Below are 16,957 nucleotides of genomic sequence, written 5' to 3'. Positions count from 1 at the left end.
CTCTGCCCCCTTATTTCCCATTATCTCTCCCTTTTATCCCATTTATTCTAACTCTTCCTTTCTCTGTATTTAATTAAGCCTCTTCCCTTGTCTTACATTTTACTCCTTTTAACTCATCACCCTCTTCCTCTTTATCTCATGCCCCTTCTTTATTGAATGTCAACCACCCTCCCCTTTATTCCCCATCACTGCCTTATTCCCCACCACCCCTGCTTTTTATTCCCCATAAACCCCCTTTTCCCATCACTTCCACCCCTTTATCACACATTACCCTTCCCCTTCATACCACATCACCTCCTCCCCTTTATTTCCCACCACCCCTCTCTTTATGCCATTTATTCTACTTTAACTCTTCCATTCTCTTTATTCAACTACAGGTCTTCCCATCTTCCATTTTATTTTTACTCCTCATCACCCTCTTCCTCTTTATTCCAAGTCACCCACCCCTCCCACTTATTCATCACCCCTGTTTTTATCCCCCATAACTTCCCTTTTGTCCCCATCATATCCATCCCTTTATCCCATATCACCCTTCCACTTCATACCCCATCACCTCTTCCTCTTTATTCCCCATCACTCCTCCCCTTTTGTTCCTATTACCTCCACTCCTTTATTCCACATCATTCTTCTCCTTTTTTTTAAAAGATTTTTTATTTATTTATTCATGATAGTCACACAGAGAGAGACAGAGAGGCAGAGACACAGGCAGAGGGAGAGCAGGCTCCACGCAGGGAGCCCGATGTGGGACTCGATCCCGGGTCTCCAGGATCGCGCCCCGGGCCAAAGGCAGGCGCCAAACCGCTGCGCCACCCAGGGATCCCTCATTCTTCTTCTTTATTCATTATCCTCTCCCCTTTATTCATGTCATGTCTCCCCATTATTCCCCATAACCCTCCTCTTTATTCCACATGTCCCCCTCTGCTTTTTCCCCCTCTGCTTTATTCCATTCCTTTCCATCCCTTTAATCCATGTCAATGTCACCCTCGCTCCTTTATTCCTCTTCCCTATCTCTCTTTCCCTTTCAGCTCGTTTCCCAACTCATCAGCACAATTTTCAAAATAAACACACACACACACACACACACACACACACACACACACACGGTAAGCCATGAATATGCTGCTGTCACAATACAGATGTTTATTAATGATTAAATGCCAGAGAAGTTTTAACAATCACAAATCTTCGAGCTCTGTGGTTGTTACCCATTGTGTGATCAATTTCTATCCCTCAATACAATACATTCTTCATTCTATGGACCTTAGCAGTTGTTACCCATCAATATCAGCTATAATTTTGGATGTCATACATAACCCATATCTGTGTGTTACCAGAGCATGTCCCGCAAATTTGTACCGTCCTGCATAGAGGAACTACAGAGACGATAGGTAAGAACATTTTAATCAGGTGACTTTAACTACTTGGAACTATGTGTTTCTACCTAACTAGCTGTTTTGCTGACAACAGGGTGTGAAATCCAGCTGTCTGTAAAACAGATCTAGGTAATAAAATCAAATTTTTCCTCTAACTTTTGATCCCAGAAGGCTAGTTAGGCTTATATTTGAGGTTTCCCTGTTAGCATGACCTGAGCAAAACTGCACAGAATTTTGGGAGTGGCTGTTGGATGAGCCATTGGTCTAAATAATTTGGAGGGGAGAAAATCCTGAGGTGGTGGAGTTGCTGCGGGGACACGGCTATGAGTTGGTGTGACATGGTTTAGCATTAATTGTCAGCTGTCAGTACAGCTGACCTAACGTCCTAGCATGCCTCTTGAGGGCCTTTCCAATTGAGCTCTCGGGAGGAAGGAAGGAAAGTCAGGAAAAACATGCAATTCCCTTTTGGGGTGAGGGAAAGCACCTCGAGATTTGTGAGCTTCTCTGGGACAAGGTGTTACCACAAATGTCACATCAATTAATTGAAGGGCTGCAGTGTGGGAAAGCCAAGATCAGGGGTAAAAGAGAAAGGCAAGGTAGCACCAGGGAGCCTGGGCATGACACAGAAACATCTCTGCTTTTACTAGCTAAGGGGACCAAACATCCCCAGTGAAAGGGCTGGCTGTGTGTTTGGAATTCTCAGCCTGACCCGAGCATCAGGTGGAAATCCTTCTTACCCTCAGATCTTTACCTTCAACAGTCTCCTCAATGTTTCCTGTGACATCCCAGGTCTACCCCCACCCTTTTCCCCTGTCCGGCACCTTATAGAAGGAAAAACATCTAAGGAAAGAAGTAGCCGATGCCAGTTTTGGCCTCCTTCTCCCGGGGCACACGGAGCAATGGGCGGTCTTGCTCCAGAATGGGGGGGTTACCCGCTCCTTCCTCATCGTCATGGGAACGGGCAGTGCCGGGAGGCACAGCTGGCTCCTCAGAGGAACCTGGAAAATAGTAACAATGTTAACTCCTTATATTTCTAGACTTCATACTTTGCATAGCACCCAAGGTACTAAGACCTAATTTTGCCCTTCAAATGCAATATGAGGCAAGAAGTTAGGATAGGAATGACTATCCCCATTTGACATGTTAAGAAGACTGCGACCTGACGGTAGAACATAGATCTCTAAATCTAAGCCCACTGTGGAAGGTGGTGGGGTAGGGCTGAGTTAGAGAACAGAAAGAGTGAGACAGATACCCCCTGCTCAGAGCAAAAGGACAATACCACCAGGAAGGTGGGGAAGAGGGAGGCCTCCTAACAACCACCACCACCCTACAACCAGCCTGACTAATTTCACTAAGCAAATGAGTAACAAAGCTGGAGCTGGAAGCTTACAGCACTTCATGGAGGGGAGAAAGCAGGTGTCGGTCATCAATGACTCTGGGGAGGACTTGTGGTCCATGACTTGGCCAGGCCGAGATTTGTTTTTAAGGAGGGTGGTATCTACAGGAAATTTAACATCTGCATCTTCTGTATGGAACTGGATTGCCTTGGGACGCCAAGCTTCTTTAGAGTCAAGATCTTTAGGCATCGGGACAACTTCCATATTCATGATTTCTTCAAGACTGACAGCCAGGTCTGGCTGAGGGTCTGGAATTGTGTTGAGAATGGAGACCTCTTCAGGCTCTGTAGCCAAATTGGTAACTTCATCCTCTTCAGAAGTGTTGGCTTGGTCTTTTTGAGAACTGGGAATTTCATTGTGGACTTTAGCATCTCCAGGCTCTGGAACCACATTAAGAACTGAGTTGTTTTCAAGATTGGGGTTTTCTTTAGAGTCTTGGATTCCACTGACATCAGAAGCTTCTTTGTGCCCTGGGATTTCTTCAGCATCTGAGGCTTCTTCACTGTTTGGGACTCCACTCATAGCTAAGGATTCTTCCTGGTCTTGAATTTCATCAAACTCAGTCACATCTTCAGGGCTTGTTACCACATGGAGAGCTGGGACCTCCTCAGGGATGGAGTCTTCTTCAGAGCCAGCAATTCCATTGATTTCTAGAGTTTCTTCCTGATCTAGAATTGTATCAGCATTTGAGGATTCATCATCATCTGGGATTTCATCAAGAGCTGGGACCTCTTCGAGATTAGGATCTTCTTCAGAACCTGGGTTTTCATCATTACCTGAAGCATCTACATGGTCTGGGATTTCATGGGTGTCTGGGGCTTCTTCATTGGTTGGGATTACATGGAGATAGGAAATTTCTGCAAGGTCAAGATTTTGGTTGTCTTCACAATCTGGTCCTTCTTCAGGGTCGGGATTTGGGTTTTCTCCAGGATTTGGGATTTCTTGCACATCGGGGGCTCCTTCAGGGTCTGGGACCATATCAAAATATGGTATTTCTTCAAAGTCTGGGATTTCAGTGAGTTCAGGAACTTCATCATCAGGGTCTAGAATACCTTCAAGGGGAGGAAGATCATCAAAAATCAGGGTATCATCATTGTCGTGGTCATCATCATCATCTTCTTCATCAAGCTCTGGGATGCCTTTGAGATGTGGGCCTTGAATCTCAAGGTCATTTGGGATCTCAAGACCTTGAACTTCCCCAAAGACTACTCCTTGATTGAGATACTCAAATACTAGCTCTTCGTGGACTGACACATCTTCCTCAGAGGACTCAACTTCCTCAAGGGACTCATCTTCAGCAAGGACCTGGCCTTCACCAAGGGATTGACCTTCAGCAAGGGCCTGATCTCCAGCAAGGGCCTGACCTCCAGCAGGGAACTGACCTTCATCAAAGGGCTTGCTCTGACCTAGGACAGCAGCCCGGGCTTCAGCAGAATTTTCCACTGGATCAGAAAGTAAAGCATCCTCTTCCATCTTTATGCGTGCACTCCTGGATGGGAATGAATTTGAAAAAGCGAGTCAGTTTTTATCCTTAGTTTGTCTAACATGATGGTGGTCTGGGATTAGAAGCCCCCATAGGAAATTCTGCACTAGGCTAAGCTTAAACAAACCAAGAAAACACTCACTGTATCTTCCTCAAATTCCTGCGTCTGATAAAGTCCAGGGCTTCAGGACTGGATTTCCACACACGCTTAGCAACCTGCTTCTGAATATGGGGAGGCACCTGAGAGTAAAATGAGCAATGTTAGCCTTTATTACATGACATTTTTATTTATTTTTAATTTTTTTACGTGGCATTTTTAAATTTACACTCATCCTTATCAGGACTGAAGGCACCATGACCAGCTAATGTAGGAGGAATTTCTGGGAGATTTGGTAGCTACCTTCTTTGGCTACCCTCAGGGATATATGTATAACTCTCCCTTGCCTTGAGAGTAGGAGAGAGATAGCTGTGAAATAAGTTTGTCCAAAAGTTCCATTTACCTGGAAGAGGATATCCCAGTTATCAATCATGGCACGGACCACATTGACAGAAGCAACATAATGGTCAATCCCCAGTCTTGTCTTCCTGGACTCCCTCTTGGCAAATCTCCCCTTCTTCAGGAGAGCAGATCCAAATACCAGAGCCAAATTGGTGGAAGTCATACGGTTGCCTGAAACCTATGAAAAGGAAAGCAGAAAGTGATTGCCTCTGAGGTGCTGATGGAAATAACACCAATATAAATGTCTCATTTTGTTCTTGTTTCCCTCTCCCACTGTCTCTGTCTGTCTGTCTCTCTCTCTCTCATATACTCCAACAATGTCCCCTACTACTCTCTCATTGCCCTTTTCCAGAGTTGGGATTTTTGTTGTTGTTGTTGTTGTTGTTGTTGTTACCAACTGTCCATCAATGCCAATGGAGTCCTCGCAGTTCTCAGTAATTTTATGCAGGGCCTTCAGAAGACGCTCCAGGGTGTCACTATGGCAGGGTGGCATCAGGTAAACCAGCAGTTGCAGAGCAGAAAGCTGATCCTGCGGCTTTAGAGCTAGAAGAAGGAAAATAGGGGCTAGCTCAGGGGGCTATCCTTGGCAGCAGCCAGATACCAAGAGAGATGTGATTATGCTTGAAAACTGAGGAAATCTATGGAGAAAGTACCCAGGCATCTTGTCTTTGCCCATTCCCAAAGCATTTGAACTCAGGAACTCTAAAAGTAAGAAAGTGCTCCCATCAAAATCAGACCCCTTCTATAGAACCTAGGTTCTTCTTTGCCCTAAGAGGACACGTGCAGCTTCAAGAAACTCTAGAGAAATTTCCAAACAATAGATTTACGATGGAATATTAAGAGATACAGAGAAAGTAACCTGGATATGTGTTTTCATCTTCTGATGTTTCTTCTGTTTTAGTTCCTTGGGGTCCTGCAGCCAGAGCTCTGTCCTGATACCCCTATATCCCCCCTACTACTTCCTTTCCTTGCCTAAGAAGGGAGAGCAGAACACTCACTTGCTGTCAGAAGGAAGGACATGTACAGATCATCTGGCAGCAGCGAGTCCTTCATGTCACGGAAAAACTCCTTGAGGAGTGCAGCCACATCATGCACATTCTGAGTGTCATCCAGCACTACATCCAGACCTTGATCAAATTCTTCACGGAGCTAGAAAGAAGAGAGAGAATACATGGACCCTCTGCCCTGTCCACCTCAGGCCCCCACCAGACATGAACCCCCCCCCACACACACACACCTGTTTTTCCTCACTCAAGGAACAGAAGTATAAACATAACCAATTTACCTCCCGCACTCTCTCCTCCGAGTATTCCAGAGTGAAAATCCCCACTGTGCTTAAGCCTGAAAGAAAAAAACAGGGGATGCTAAGTATCTCTGGTCCCCCTCTCCCTGGCATTTCCCTTCTCCCCAGCTGAATCCCAACCCCAACTGGTGGCAGGGGAAGGTTCCCATCCTGGAACCCATTTCTCTCCCCATTTCTAGAACACCATTCTTCCCCTTTAATTACCTGCTACCTTGATTTAACCATCATTTTTTTCGGTCCCCTTACCATGTTTTTCAATGAAGCTGCAGCAAGCCTCAACAACCTGAGGTATTTGTTTAGCAATCGGATTGAGGCTCATTTTCCTTTTGGATCCCAGAAGTCGCTGGCCAATTGGAAAGGAAATCTTGGAAAGTTGCAGGGTCTGCAGCAGCAGGGCCCCATCCTCCAGTTCAGCCAGGCTGTCCACAGATACTGCACCCTGTAGAGAAACCCAGACTGCCTTAAAAATGGGGGCGGGAGCAGGAGTGTCCCTTTGGACCTTCCTGGTGATTCGATCACATTCATAATAGGAGACATTCTCTCTGTGGCAAGCCAGTTACACCCCTCCAACATGTCCCGCTCAGCTTACCCTCCGTCTGAGGACACAGGCCTTGACCCTCCCATCCCACTCACCCACATCCCTGGATGCCTCAGGAAGGGCCACTGCCTGAACCCTGGAGTGTTTAACTCACTCGACGTCCACGGCGAGTAAACTCCCGGGGCAAGGAGGGCTCATCCTGTCTACGACTGAAAAAGCGCCTGATGCGGCCAAACATCCTTTGCACCACGTTTCCCCGACGACGGCCAGCAGCCTGACCGGTGGATTCTTCAATCTCCATCGCGGCTATTAGTTCAAGATGCTTGCGGCGGGTAAGCTCATTCACCAGCACCTCTTCCAGACGAATGCCAAATGTCTTAAGTGATACAGCTGGGGAGCCAAAGAGAGAAAGAATGAGAAACGTCAAGGCTCCACAGCGCTTAAATCAGGAGGAACTGCAGGGGCTGTGGCACTTCTCTCAGCAGCCGCCGGCAGCCAACCCCACCCCTCCAGACTCGCAGCACCCCTTCCCGGGGAGTGAGCCAAAAAAGACCCTGCAGTGGTTTGGCGAAAAGACTCTGCTCCAGTCAAACTACCCCGACGGAGCTCAGGGTCCCTGCCTTAAGTTCTGCCAGGGGATGACAGTCTCGAAGCAGTGAGGGCAGTTTCTTCTGGGAGATCCGTCTGAGGTGGATGCACGGGGAAGGCTTAGGCAAATCAGTTGAGACCGCCCTGTGCCTGTAGCCAGTGGGCCATTTCCTGAAATCATCCCCGACGGGGTTGGGAGGGGGAGTGACTCCAGAAGCAGTGGGCATCGCCCAGCCTCCAGTAACCAGGGACACAATGGCGGGGGGGGGGGGGAAGTGCAGCGTCCCATTTAGTTCCTACGAAAAGTAAGAGAGCCCCTCACCCCTCTGCTGTCCTCTCAGAATCAGGAACCACTTCTCAAAGGTGTTTGGATGGTCAATAGGTAGAGCTATGGGAAGAGAAAAGAAATGACACGCACACTGACACAAATTGGATTTAATCAATGTCGAAAACATCTCAACGTATTGATCCACAGGGAGGGGGATAGCAAACAGCTTAGTCCAGGATGCTGAAAGTGTTGTGTTTGCTCCCAGCCTCAGTTTCCCCGTTTGACAACGGGACCAAGCCTATCTACCACACCTGAGACTCCCAAGAATTTAACCAGATCAGATGATCGGAGGCGCGGCGTGAGCAGCGCACACCGTATCAAGTAGGGCAGTAACTCCACTGAAGGCTTAAAGCATCAATTGCTGGCTCCAAGGCGCCCGGACGGTGCAACAGGCTAGGGGAGGGGCTCCGCCTGCGGCTGCAAGTAGGGGTCGCCAAGTTCCTACCGGTGCGCTCGCGCCTGGGCTGCCGTCGGCTCCCAGCGGCGCAGTCCGAGAAGCGGCGACTCGTGCGGTCCCGACGCTCAGACCCCCCGCAGCCAGGTCTCCACGACCCTCGCTTCTCTACCTCAGGCCACGCCCTCTGAATGCGCCTGGCGAGCCCGCCACCCCCACACTTCTCACTGCCGCAGGGGCACCCCTCGACCCGCGCGCCCCCTCCCTCCCGCCTCCCCTGGGCGGCCGAGTCCGCTCGCACTCCCGGCCCCCGCACGCTCAGACCCCATCCAGGGTTCCGTGCAGCTCGCTCACCCGCAGCTGGCTGAGGTGGGCAGCGCTCGCAGCGCACCTCCCGCCGACGCTCCCGCTCCGGCTCCAGAGCCCGCACCGCCCTCCCGCTCCGTGCAGGGATTGGCGCGTGTCTCTCCCAACTGTCTCGCTATCTCCCTGGATTCCCCATCTCTTGAGCACGCCGTCTCTGCGTCCCGGTCCTTTCTCGGAGTGTCCCTCTCGCTCTGACTTGTTCGCGCACCGCACCTGGTGCGTCTGTCTCTTCACCTGCCCTCTGTCGACCTGTCTGTCCCTGCCATTCGCCTGTCTGACCACCCCTCCAGCCCCCAGGTTTTGACCCAACTCAACTAATCTTGACCTCCCCCACAATTCAGCAAATACCCTTCAACCCCCGCTTCCTCAGTTGTCCCGGCACCAAGGGACCTGAGCGGGAGCCTCTCCTACCCTCCTGGACCCCCCACTCGGCCCGTCCCGCCTGGGGGTCCGCTCGCCCGAAGGAGGGGACGCCACGTTCCGGGCCAGCTCACCTCTGTCAGGTTTGAATTCAGAGAGGAAATGTCTGGCCACGAGTTCGTGGTAAGCAGTCTCCTGCAGCTTCAGACGCTCCAGCTCCGACAGACTGTGTATTGATATCATCTTCGTCCTGCGGTCCGGATTGTGTCCTGGGGCTCCTCCCAGGACGTTTACTAAAAAAATAAAGGCGGACAATAACAGCAAAGGGGGCATGATTCTGGGGCACAGTGTCCTTGCTGCCTTCAGAAAAGGAATGCAGCCACCCATTCTGGAATCGGATGATTATCAAGGCTGCATCATCCAATTGTCACTGGACCTGGTGGAAGGAGCTATGGGGGGGAGGGTGGCAAAGGGGGAGGGAAAACTGGGAGGCGGCTTCACCCTCAAGCAGAGCTGCCTCTGGTTGCTTATTTAAAAAAAAAAAAAAAACTTAAAAAAAATCAGCCCTGAACCGACAGTCCAGAAAACAGAAAGCCCAATTAGGCAAAAGGAAAAAAGGGGGATAAAAAAGAAAAAGAAAAAAGAAGGAAAAAAGATTAAAAGAAAACCAACCAACCTTACTCATAATTTTAAAATGTACACTGAGACAAGAATAAGGTAATATTGTCCATCAATATTGATGGAGTTCATTTTTATTTTTTAATGATACTACTCTATGCTGTCCAGGTTGGATGAAATGGGCACATCCATCTAGGTTAGGAGCACTGAAAATTTGTACAACTCTTCCAGAAAGCAAACTGGACACATAAGTATGGAGCCAAATATCATCCCCAAGCCCTTTGACCCAGTAATTCCCTTCTAGGAATCTATCCTAATGAAATCTTCCTTCAGACAGGAAAAACTATATGTACATGAGCCATAACAGGAAAACATTTAAGGGAAAAAAGCTAGCCCAGCAACAAGACTAGTTATATAAATTATGGAATGATCACAGTCCGGAAAATTATGTAATCATTAAACTGATGTTTACAAAGAGCTTTTAAATAGCAAATACAAAATATAGAATTGTATCAATCATGATTACAACCATGTGAAGGAAAATATGCACAAAAATAAAAGAAATGCACCCCAATACAAACAGCATCTGTATTAAGTGGTAGGATTTTATTTGCCTTATGCCTTTTCTCTATTTACCAAAAATTGTACAACTTGATTATATTTTTTTTCATGAACAAAACATCAGTTTGTACCAAAACAAACAAACATCATGTCCAGGCCATTTCTAATGAGACTCCCTACACAGGATTGGTGATCAGAGTGAAGTCTTAGTGTATTGGCAAACCTGTTCTATATGTCCCTTCTCCATGGTACCCATCTCAGGCTCCTCTGGGGCTTCATAGGATCCCCCAGTGGGGGAATCTCTCTGGACCCCATGCAGTATTCTTTCCTGCACATCCTGGCCTCTGTTACTCATTTGCTCTTTCATTCATTTTTTAAAAAATCGATATGAACTGCCCACTTTGTGCCAGATACTAAAAATTCAAATATGAGCAAGATAATGCTACTCTTTTCATAAAGGATCTAACAGCGAAGTGAAGGAAATACGCAAGGCGAAAACAATTTACAAAACCTTGTGATAAGTCAATGGCCAAGATATAAACAAAGTACTGTGAGAGCAGAACATCTAAGTCAGCCCTGGGCGGGGGGTGTGTGGAGAAATGAATGTCCAGAGAGAGAATAGCTTGTGCAAAGGCAGAGAGATGGGAGAGAGGTTGTTATATTCTTAAAACTGTCCAAAGGGGATGGAAGGAGATAAATCTGCATAGGCAGGGATGAACTCAGGAATGGCCCTGTAAGCCATGTTATGGAGCTGAACCTTCTCCTGAAGGCAGTAGACGACTACTGCAGGGTTTTCAATAGAGAGTGACAGAGTCAGAGCTGCAGTTGGAAAAAGCACAGGAAGCAGTGAAAACTGGGGTTTGGGTAGAGTCTGAAGCAGGTAGATGAGCCAAGAGGCAAAGAGATGCTGATACTAGCCATACTAGCCATTGTCACTGGGGCTGGGGCAGGGAATGGATTTTATGGGTAAAACTGATGGAACTGATGGAACTTAGAGGAATTGTGATAAAAAGGAAAGAATTTAGGACAGCTCCAAAGGTTATGGTTTGGGGTGAGTGAGTGGATGCTGGTTCTTGACAGAGAAGATAATTTGGGGAACTAAACCTTTTGATAAGAAGGGAAATGGTCACATGTCATTTTTTTTCTGAGCTCCCATTTGCCATGGAGTTTTATGGTAACATTCTATATATTATAGTTGAGTGGGGGGAGAGGGCTTAAATCCCAAAGATCAGGTACATATATGGCTTTGACAAAGGAAAAGTAAGTAGGAGTTTATAATTCAATAATCTAATACATGATCTCTGTCCGAAACAAACACAAGCAAACCCACAGACCCACAAAAATCCCACCCTTCTTTTGTTTCCAAAATTTTCTTTGCCCACTTCCTTGATGGCCAAAGTCATGCATATCAGTAATAAATTCTTGCCAGAAAACTAAGGTGCAGTATGAGAAAAGACCGGGAGTCTTTCTATGGCTTCAGAACTGAGCTAGCAGGAAAATCCTTAACATGGATTTTTTTAAAGCTACTTTGACTGCAAAGCACCATCCCCTGGACCCAAGGTGAATGCCTAAGCCCAACTACTAAACTGCATCCACAAAACTGATCATTTTAACCAAAGATTATGCACAGAACCCACCTCAGTCCTAGACTAAGTCTCTAGCAAGCCCCCATTCACAATAGCAGGTCCATAACCTATTAGTCCAGGGTCTCATCCTGACACACACAGCCTAGTTCCGGCTGAATTTTTCTGACATTACTCTCCCTTTCCCTCTTTTCTTCCTTTTCCCCTTGCCCCAATCCAGACATTTATGTACCTGTTTTGGAGTTGCAGCTGCTTCTTTTTCCAAGGCTTCCCAGATCTGGTCATCCAAAGAGTAGGCTGGTTCTTTTACCCAAAATCAAGATGAAAATCGATCCCTCTCTTTCCCCAAAATAAGGTAAGAACAAACAAGAAAACCTCAAAACAACACCAGCCAAAAGAGAGAGAGAGAGAGAAAGAGAGAGAGAGAAGCCTTTGAGAGATGAGTCAGCCTCGATGCTTACAATTACGAAGGAAATCAAAGGCCTTAGAATAAACCGTTTGTCATTGCCTCCTGCTCAAAGATAGAGGGCTAAACTTAAGAGCAATCATATGCTGCAGTTGTACCAGTAAAACTGACACTGTCTTGCTTGCCTTCAAGTCTCCCAAGGCACCAGGAGAATACAGGACAGAGCAGAGTTAGGGAGGCCAGTGTGCCCAAACAGGAAACAGATGGAAAAGGTGTGGAGGAGGGCAAGTAAGCCAACTTCTATGCCACCACAAGACAGAGAGGCAGGTAGCAGGTTTGTAAGATCGGAATACTTGTATTTAGGCCTGGTTTTCCAAGCTTCTCATAGGGAACAAGGTGCCAAGAGACCTCTGGCTCCAAAGTGTCTTCCATTTCCCCCTTCAGCATGGGGCTGGCCTGAAGTGACCACAACACCAAAAAATACACAAGCAGAAAGGGGAAAAGCAGGACCTATCAAGCAGGACCTATCAGTTTCAGCCTAGAATTGAAGACATTTGCAAAAATAATATCCTAAGACAAATATCTCTGGAGTTACAGCTAGGTAGAACCAAGTGCAAAGCCAAGCTTTACCATTTGTTACCTGTGTGACCTCAGGAAAATCAGTTGAATTCCCTGAGCCTCAGGGACTTCCTCTATAAAATGGGGAAATGATGCAATACCCACTTCAGCAGTTGTGTGAGAATTAAATGAATAATGTATGTGTGATATTTAGCATTGGTTTTTAATAAACATGTTGATCTTGAAGGTTCTTTGCAAAGGGCCCGAGTTTACCAGAAAATATCATGTTTCAAAAGTAATTATATACAATTAGAATTTGTATCAATGCATACAACATCTTACTCTGTTCAAGCTCTGCTAAATTTGAATTAAATTAAAACAGGTAAAGAGGGCAGCCCTGGTGGCTCATCAGTTTAGCACCTGCCTTTGGCCCAGGGCGTGGTCCTGGAGACCCGGGATTGAGTCCCACGTCAGGCTTCCTGCATGGAGCCTGCTTCTCCCTCTGCCTGTGTCTCTGCCTCTCTCTCTCTGTGTGTCTCTCATGAATAAATAAAATCTTTAAAATAAATAAATAAATAAATAAATAAATAAATAAATAAATAAATAAATAAATAAATAAAACAGGTAAAGAGATCTTGGGAGACAGTTGGGAATAGATCTTTCTTCTTCAATCTCCAATGGCATCAGGTCAAGTCTTTAAAAAAAATCTTACAAAATTTAGGAAAACTAACTATATAGCTCAATTTTTCAAATGCTAGTATTCATGTTAGTAAAATGCCTATATGTCTCAAAATTTGTTTTTCTTTTGAACCATCCAATTTTACATTGTCACTGGCAAAAGAAAGCATAGTTGTATCTAGATCAGTCAAGGGGCTAGGATATTAGCAGATGCCAAAAGAGAGAGCTTGAACAACGAGGAGCAGAGGGACACCCAAACCAAGTCTCCAGCAATACAAAAAGGGGAAATACACATAAGTGGTGTCAAGCTTGTTCCTCACCTCCTCCCGAAATGCATGGCACAGATGAGAAACAAATTAACGTCAGAAAGGTCACCCACTTCAACATTGTGAGGACAGAAATGCTTTCATCTGGGCATAAATTCACAGTCCTCACAATTTGGAGGACTCCATTGCCCCCATCAAATAGTTTGGGATAGCAGAGTGCTTACTAGTAAACAAGTATGAGAATAAAAGTGGGGGCTGCACTGATTCCATCATTTGAATCCTTATAAACTAGGCACTTTATGGCACCATCAGAATTTTGCTCCAAGCCTCTGATAGCTCCTCAGAGTTTGAGAAATTGATAGTGAATGAGGGTGAGTGGCCAGCAAGCATTGTGTCTACGTTATTCAAATGTCTACAGGCAGCGACAATGGATAAAGACATCCCCAAAAATATATCACTACATGGGAAAAAGACACAGGTCTCTAGATGAAAACATTTCGACACTAGTTTGGTCTGCTGGCACAATACCTCATCTATCCCTGAACATTACTGAGTTAGCCTCTAAGTTGTTATCCTGTAACCTGCATTTAGGCAAAGGCTGCAGTCATGTTGAACAAAATGGCTCATTTTATCCTATGCAGTAATTGTGCCCCAAGATAACTGAATTTGGGGACAGTGTTCTTCAATATGTAGAGTCAGCCTATCACACCATAGCCAAAACTCACAAACTGGAGGTAGTATTGTTAAAATATATTGAGAAAAGTTCAGGGTTCAGGAAAAAAGAATGTTTCAGGAACTGCCTAGTATATATTAGAAAGGATCAGAGAGAGAAGAGACCTTAGCCATCACCTAGTCCAAAGCTTCCCTGTTCCACAGTTCAGAAAATTGAGGCTCAGAGAAGGACAGAAGTTTGCCCAAAGGCACACAGCAACTTAACAGCAGAATCTAGAAAAGAACCCAGTTCTTCTCAGTCCTAGTGCTCTTTCCACTGCCCCATACACCTTTACTCTTAATAGCTGCCAAATAACACATAGCTAACTACTGATCAAAAGAATGGACACACAATCAAAGTTTGATTCCATAAGCCAGAAGAGGTCATATCTGAAGGTAGACAACCACCATGAATTACAATCTCTTTGTAAAATAAGAACAATCCTCATCCTATAGAATGTAGGATGCCCCTTTTAAATGTTATTGACTAAAGAAACAACTGGAGCCCAGGAAGGTGAAAGGCAATCTTTATGCTACAAACATCCCAAAGGATAGTGCAAACGAGGTGATGTGACACCTAATACAACGAGCTATAGATATTCTCACTATTATCTGCAGGATGTGTCAGAGTGCACAGTAGTGTTGGCATCAGCAAGCTGTGTAACAGTTTATCTGTTTTCCCCCTTAGGTTGTTGCTTTTATTATGCCATGGCAGAAAAAGTAAAAACTAAGATGTTTCATCAATAGGAGGGAACGTGTTTTTAAATGTCTACTTTGTCTCATACATCTCATTTTTCTCAAAAGCTTTCAATATGCCCATTATGTCTGGGTCCTAGCACACAGTAGGTGTGCAATAAGTGTTCCTTAAGTGAATCATAGGATTATAAACTTTGAGGGTTTTGAGAGAATATAAATGTCTTGTAATTAAAACAGAAACAGCTATTCATGATTCATGGATAAATGAATCATGCTATTTTATTCTCACAACAACGCCTGGGAAGGAGGGAGTTTGGGTATTATGTTTCCCCATTTTACAGATAATAACAAACTAGGGCTAGGGAGAGGTTGTGACTTACCTGTAGTTGCACAAAAAAGGCCATGGAGGAATCTGATCTGGGAACCAGCTGTCCCTATCTATCCTCAGGCCAGGCCTTTGCCTTTCCCACCAAATCATGGTATGTCTTGGTTGTTCACCTGCTGTCCGGAACTGGAACAGTCTGAATTGTGACTATCTTCTTTCCTAAGAAGGCAGCTGGATTTCTGAAGTCTTATTTATACACACTATTCTTGAGAAATGGGAATAGAGGTAGATTAGATAGATTGATCAATTGATAGATATGATAGGTAAATAAGATGATAATGAGAGAGAGAGCTGGCTCAGAAAAAAAAAGACTATTATGAAAGATAGAAGACAGGAGGAGATAGAGGAAAAAGGCATCAAAAGGCCTGTGTGTTCCTCCCACCACATCCCTCACCCTGGCCTGCCCCAAGCTGACATTGTGCCATCCTGAAAAAGTCCTGACATACGGACTGGAACTTGAGTTCAAATCTCAGCCCTGCCACATTTTTTTTTTTTTTAAAAAAAAAGCTATTTCTTTTTTTTTAAATTTTTATTCATTTATGATAGTCACAGAGAGAGATAGAGAGAGAGAGGCAGAGACACAAGCAGAGGAAGAAGCAGGCTCCATGCACCGGGAGCACGACGTGGGATTCGATCCCGGGTCTCCAGGATCGCGCCCTGGGCCAAAGGCAGGCGCCAAACCGCTGCGCCACCCAGAGATCCCAGCCCTGCCACATTTAAGCTCACACACTCACCAACCAAGTGACCTGTAGCAAATTATCTCACACTTCTGAGCCTCAAGTTCCATCACCTTACAAAATAAGAATCATGATACCTGTTAGGTGTGACAGTGGTAAAGATTAAATACAAGGCGGGGCAGAATGAAATAATCCTCCAAAGGGCACAGTGCTGTACCAAAATATCAGAAAGTGAAATCTGAGAGAAAGAGTGAGCAGAAGTGTTACTATCTGGAATGAGGCAGATAGTGTCCCTCTCTGGAGAGGGCCCTTGCACCATTCTTTGAAAGCAAAAATGGGTACTCACCCCCAGTCAGCAGGAAGCATACTTTTCAGAGGGGATGCATTAAACTGTTTCTTCACTGTGTCTTTCAATGATCAGAGATGCAAGGTAACTAACTGTGGGGAGGGGGGCAAGAATGGGCTTTTAACCTAGGCTGTGAAATGTAGACAAAAGGGAACTGGCTCACAAAAGGGACTTAGTCTCTCCCTTTGGCTTCCACAGCAGTGTGCAAGCCATCCATGTTAGAGATGGGGGAAGAAAGTAGGGAGACATATGGAGTGGAAAGCCCCAGTTTCTGCCCTGGGGCTCTTGCAGCCTAGTTGGAGGTCACACAAATGTCACAAGCCAGAATGCCTGTCAAGAAAGGCTCGTGGGTCTAATATCATTCTTCTCTGCACTAATTTAAATACATCTCCTCTGCTTTTTTCCTTTAAGGAATACTAAGGACCGACTATTTTCTCAGGTCTGCTAGCACTAGGAAGACCCTTACTCAGCTGTAGGTTTTCAGTAAACTCTGATTCATTTTTCCTATCTTCTCAACAACCCTGTCACCTCAAGCACCCTCTTTAAGACACACTCCCTTTCAGACACATGCATTGGCTCTCACAGACATCCATGCACACACACACATTCTCAAGCTCTCTCACATATGTATTTTTAGACAGAGAGAGAGAGAGAGAGAGAGAAAATGTATTCGCTACAATAGAGAAGGAGGGAAATGAGACTGCCATCAAGCATTTGTACCTGCAGACCACAGCTGGGGCTTCTACAGAGAGGGCATGAGACAGAAAAGACCAATGGAGACACTCCCCCAAACTATTTGGACAGACCCCTAGGAAGGAAACCTTTAGAATAAAGTTGTTCTCA

At 45.7% G+C, this 16,957-nt stretch overlaps 1 protein-coding gene across 2 annotated transcripts in view; it reads right to left on the bottom strand.

Moving 5' to 3' along the window:
• Positions 1–2,213: 2,213 nt before the first annotated feature.
• The window catches only part of ARHGAP36 (Rho GTPase activating protein 36), a 29,884-nt gene continuing 15,140 nt past the window's right edge, over positions 2,214–16,957 (bottom strand). The window contains exons 2-12 of one of the 2 annotated variants that reach the window (XM_055338836.1): positions 8,764–8,922; positions 7,504–7,569; positions 6,748–6,983; positions 6,302–6,494; positions 6,038–6,093; positions 5,751–5,901; positions 5,147–5,295; positions 4,754–4,930; positions 4,396–4,493; positions 4,153–4,259; positions 2,214–2,371 (exon numbers count right to left, since the gene is read on the bottom strand). In XM_055338836.1, coding sequence (XP_055194811.1) covers positions 2,214–2,371; positions 4,153–4,259; positions 4,396–4,493; positions 4,754–4,930; positions 5,147–5,295; positions 5,751–5,901; positions 6,038–6,093; positions 6,302–6,494; positions 6,748–6,983; positions 7,504–7,569; positions 8,764–8,922 — 1,550 coding nt within the window. Of the gene's footprint in view, positions 2,372–4,152; positions 4,260–4,395; positions 4,494–4,753; positions 4,931–5,146; positions 5,296–5,750; positions 5,902–6,037; positions 6,094–6,301; positions 6,495–6,747; positions 6,984–7,503; positions 7,570–8,763; positions 9,017–16,957 lie in introns of those variants that run through there. The other variant, XM_055338835.1, reaches the window with a different exon arrangement.

Source organism: Nyctereutes procyonoides, unplaced genomic scaffold (genome assembly GCF_905146905.1).
Source record: "Nyctereutes procyonoides isolate TBG_1078 unplaced genomic scaffold, NYPRO_anot_genome, whole genome shotgun sequence".
NCBI lineage: Eukaryota > Metazoa > Chordata > Mammalia > Carnivora > Canidae > Nyctereutes > Nyctereutes procyonoides.
Note: the sequence above shows the minus strand (reverse complement) of the source record. Positions and strands in the feature narration are given on the sequence as shown.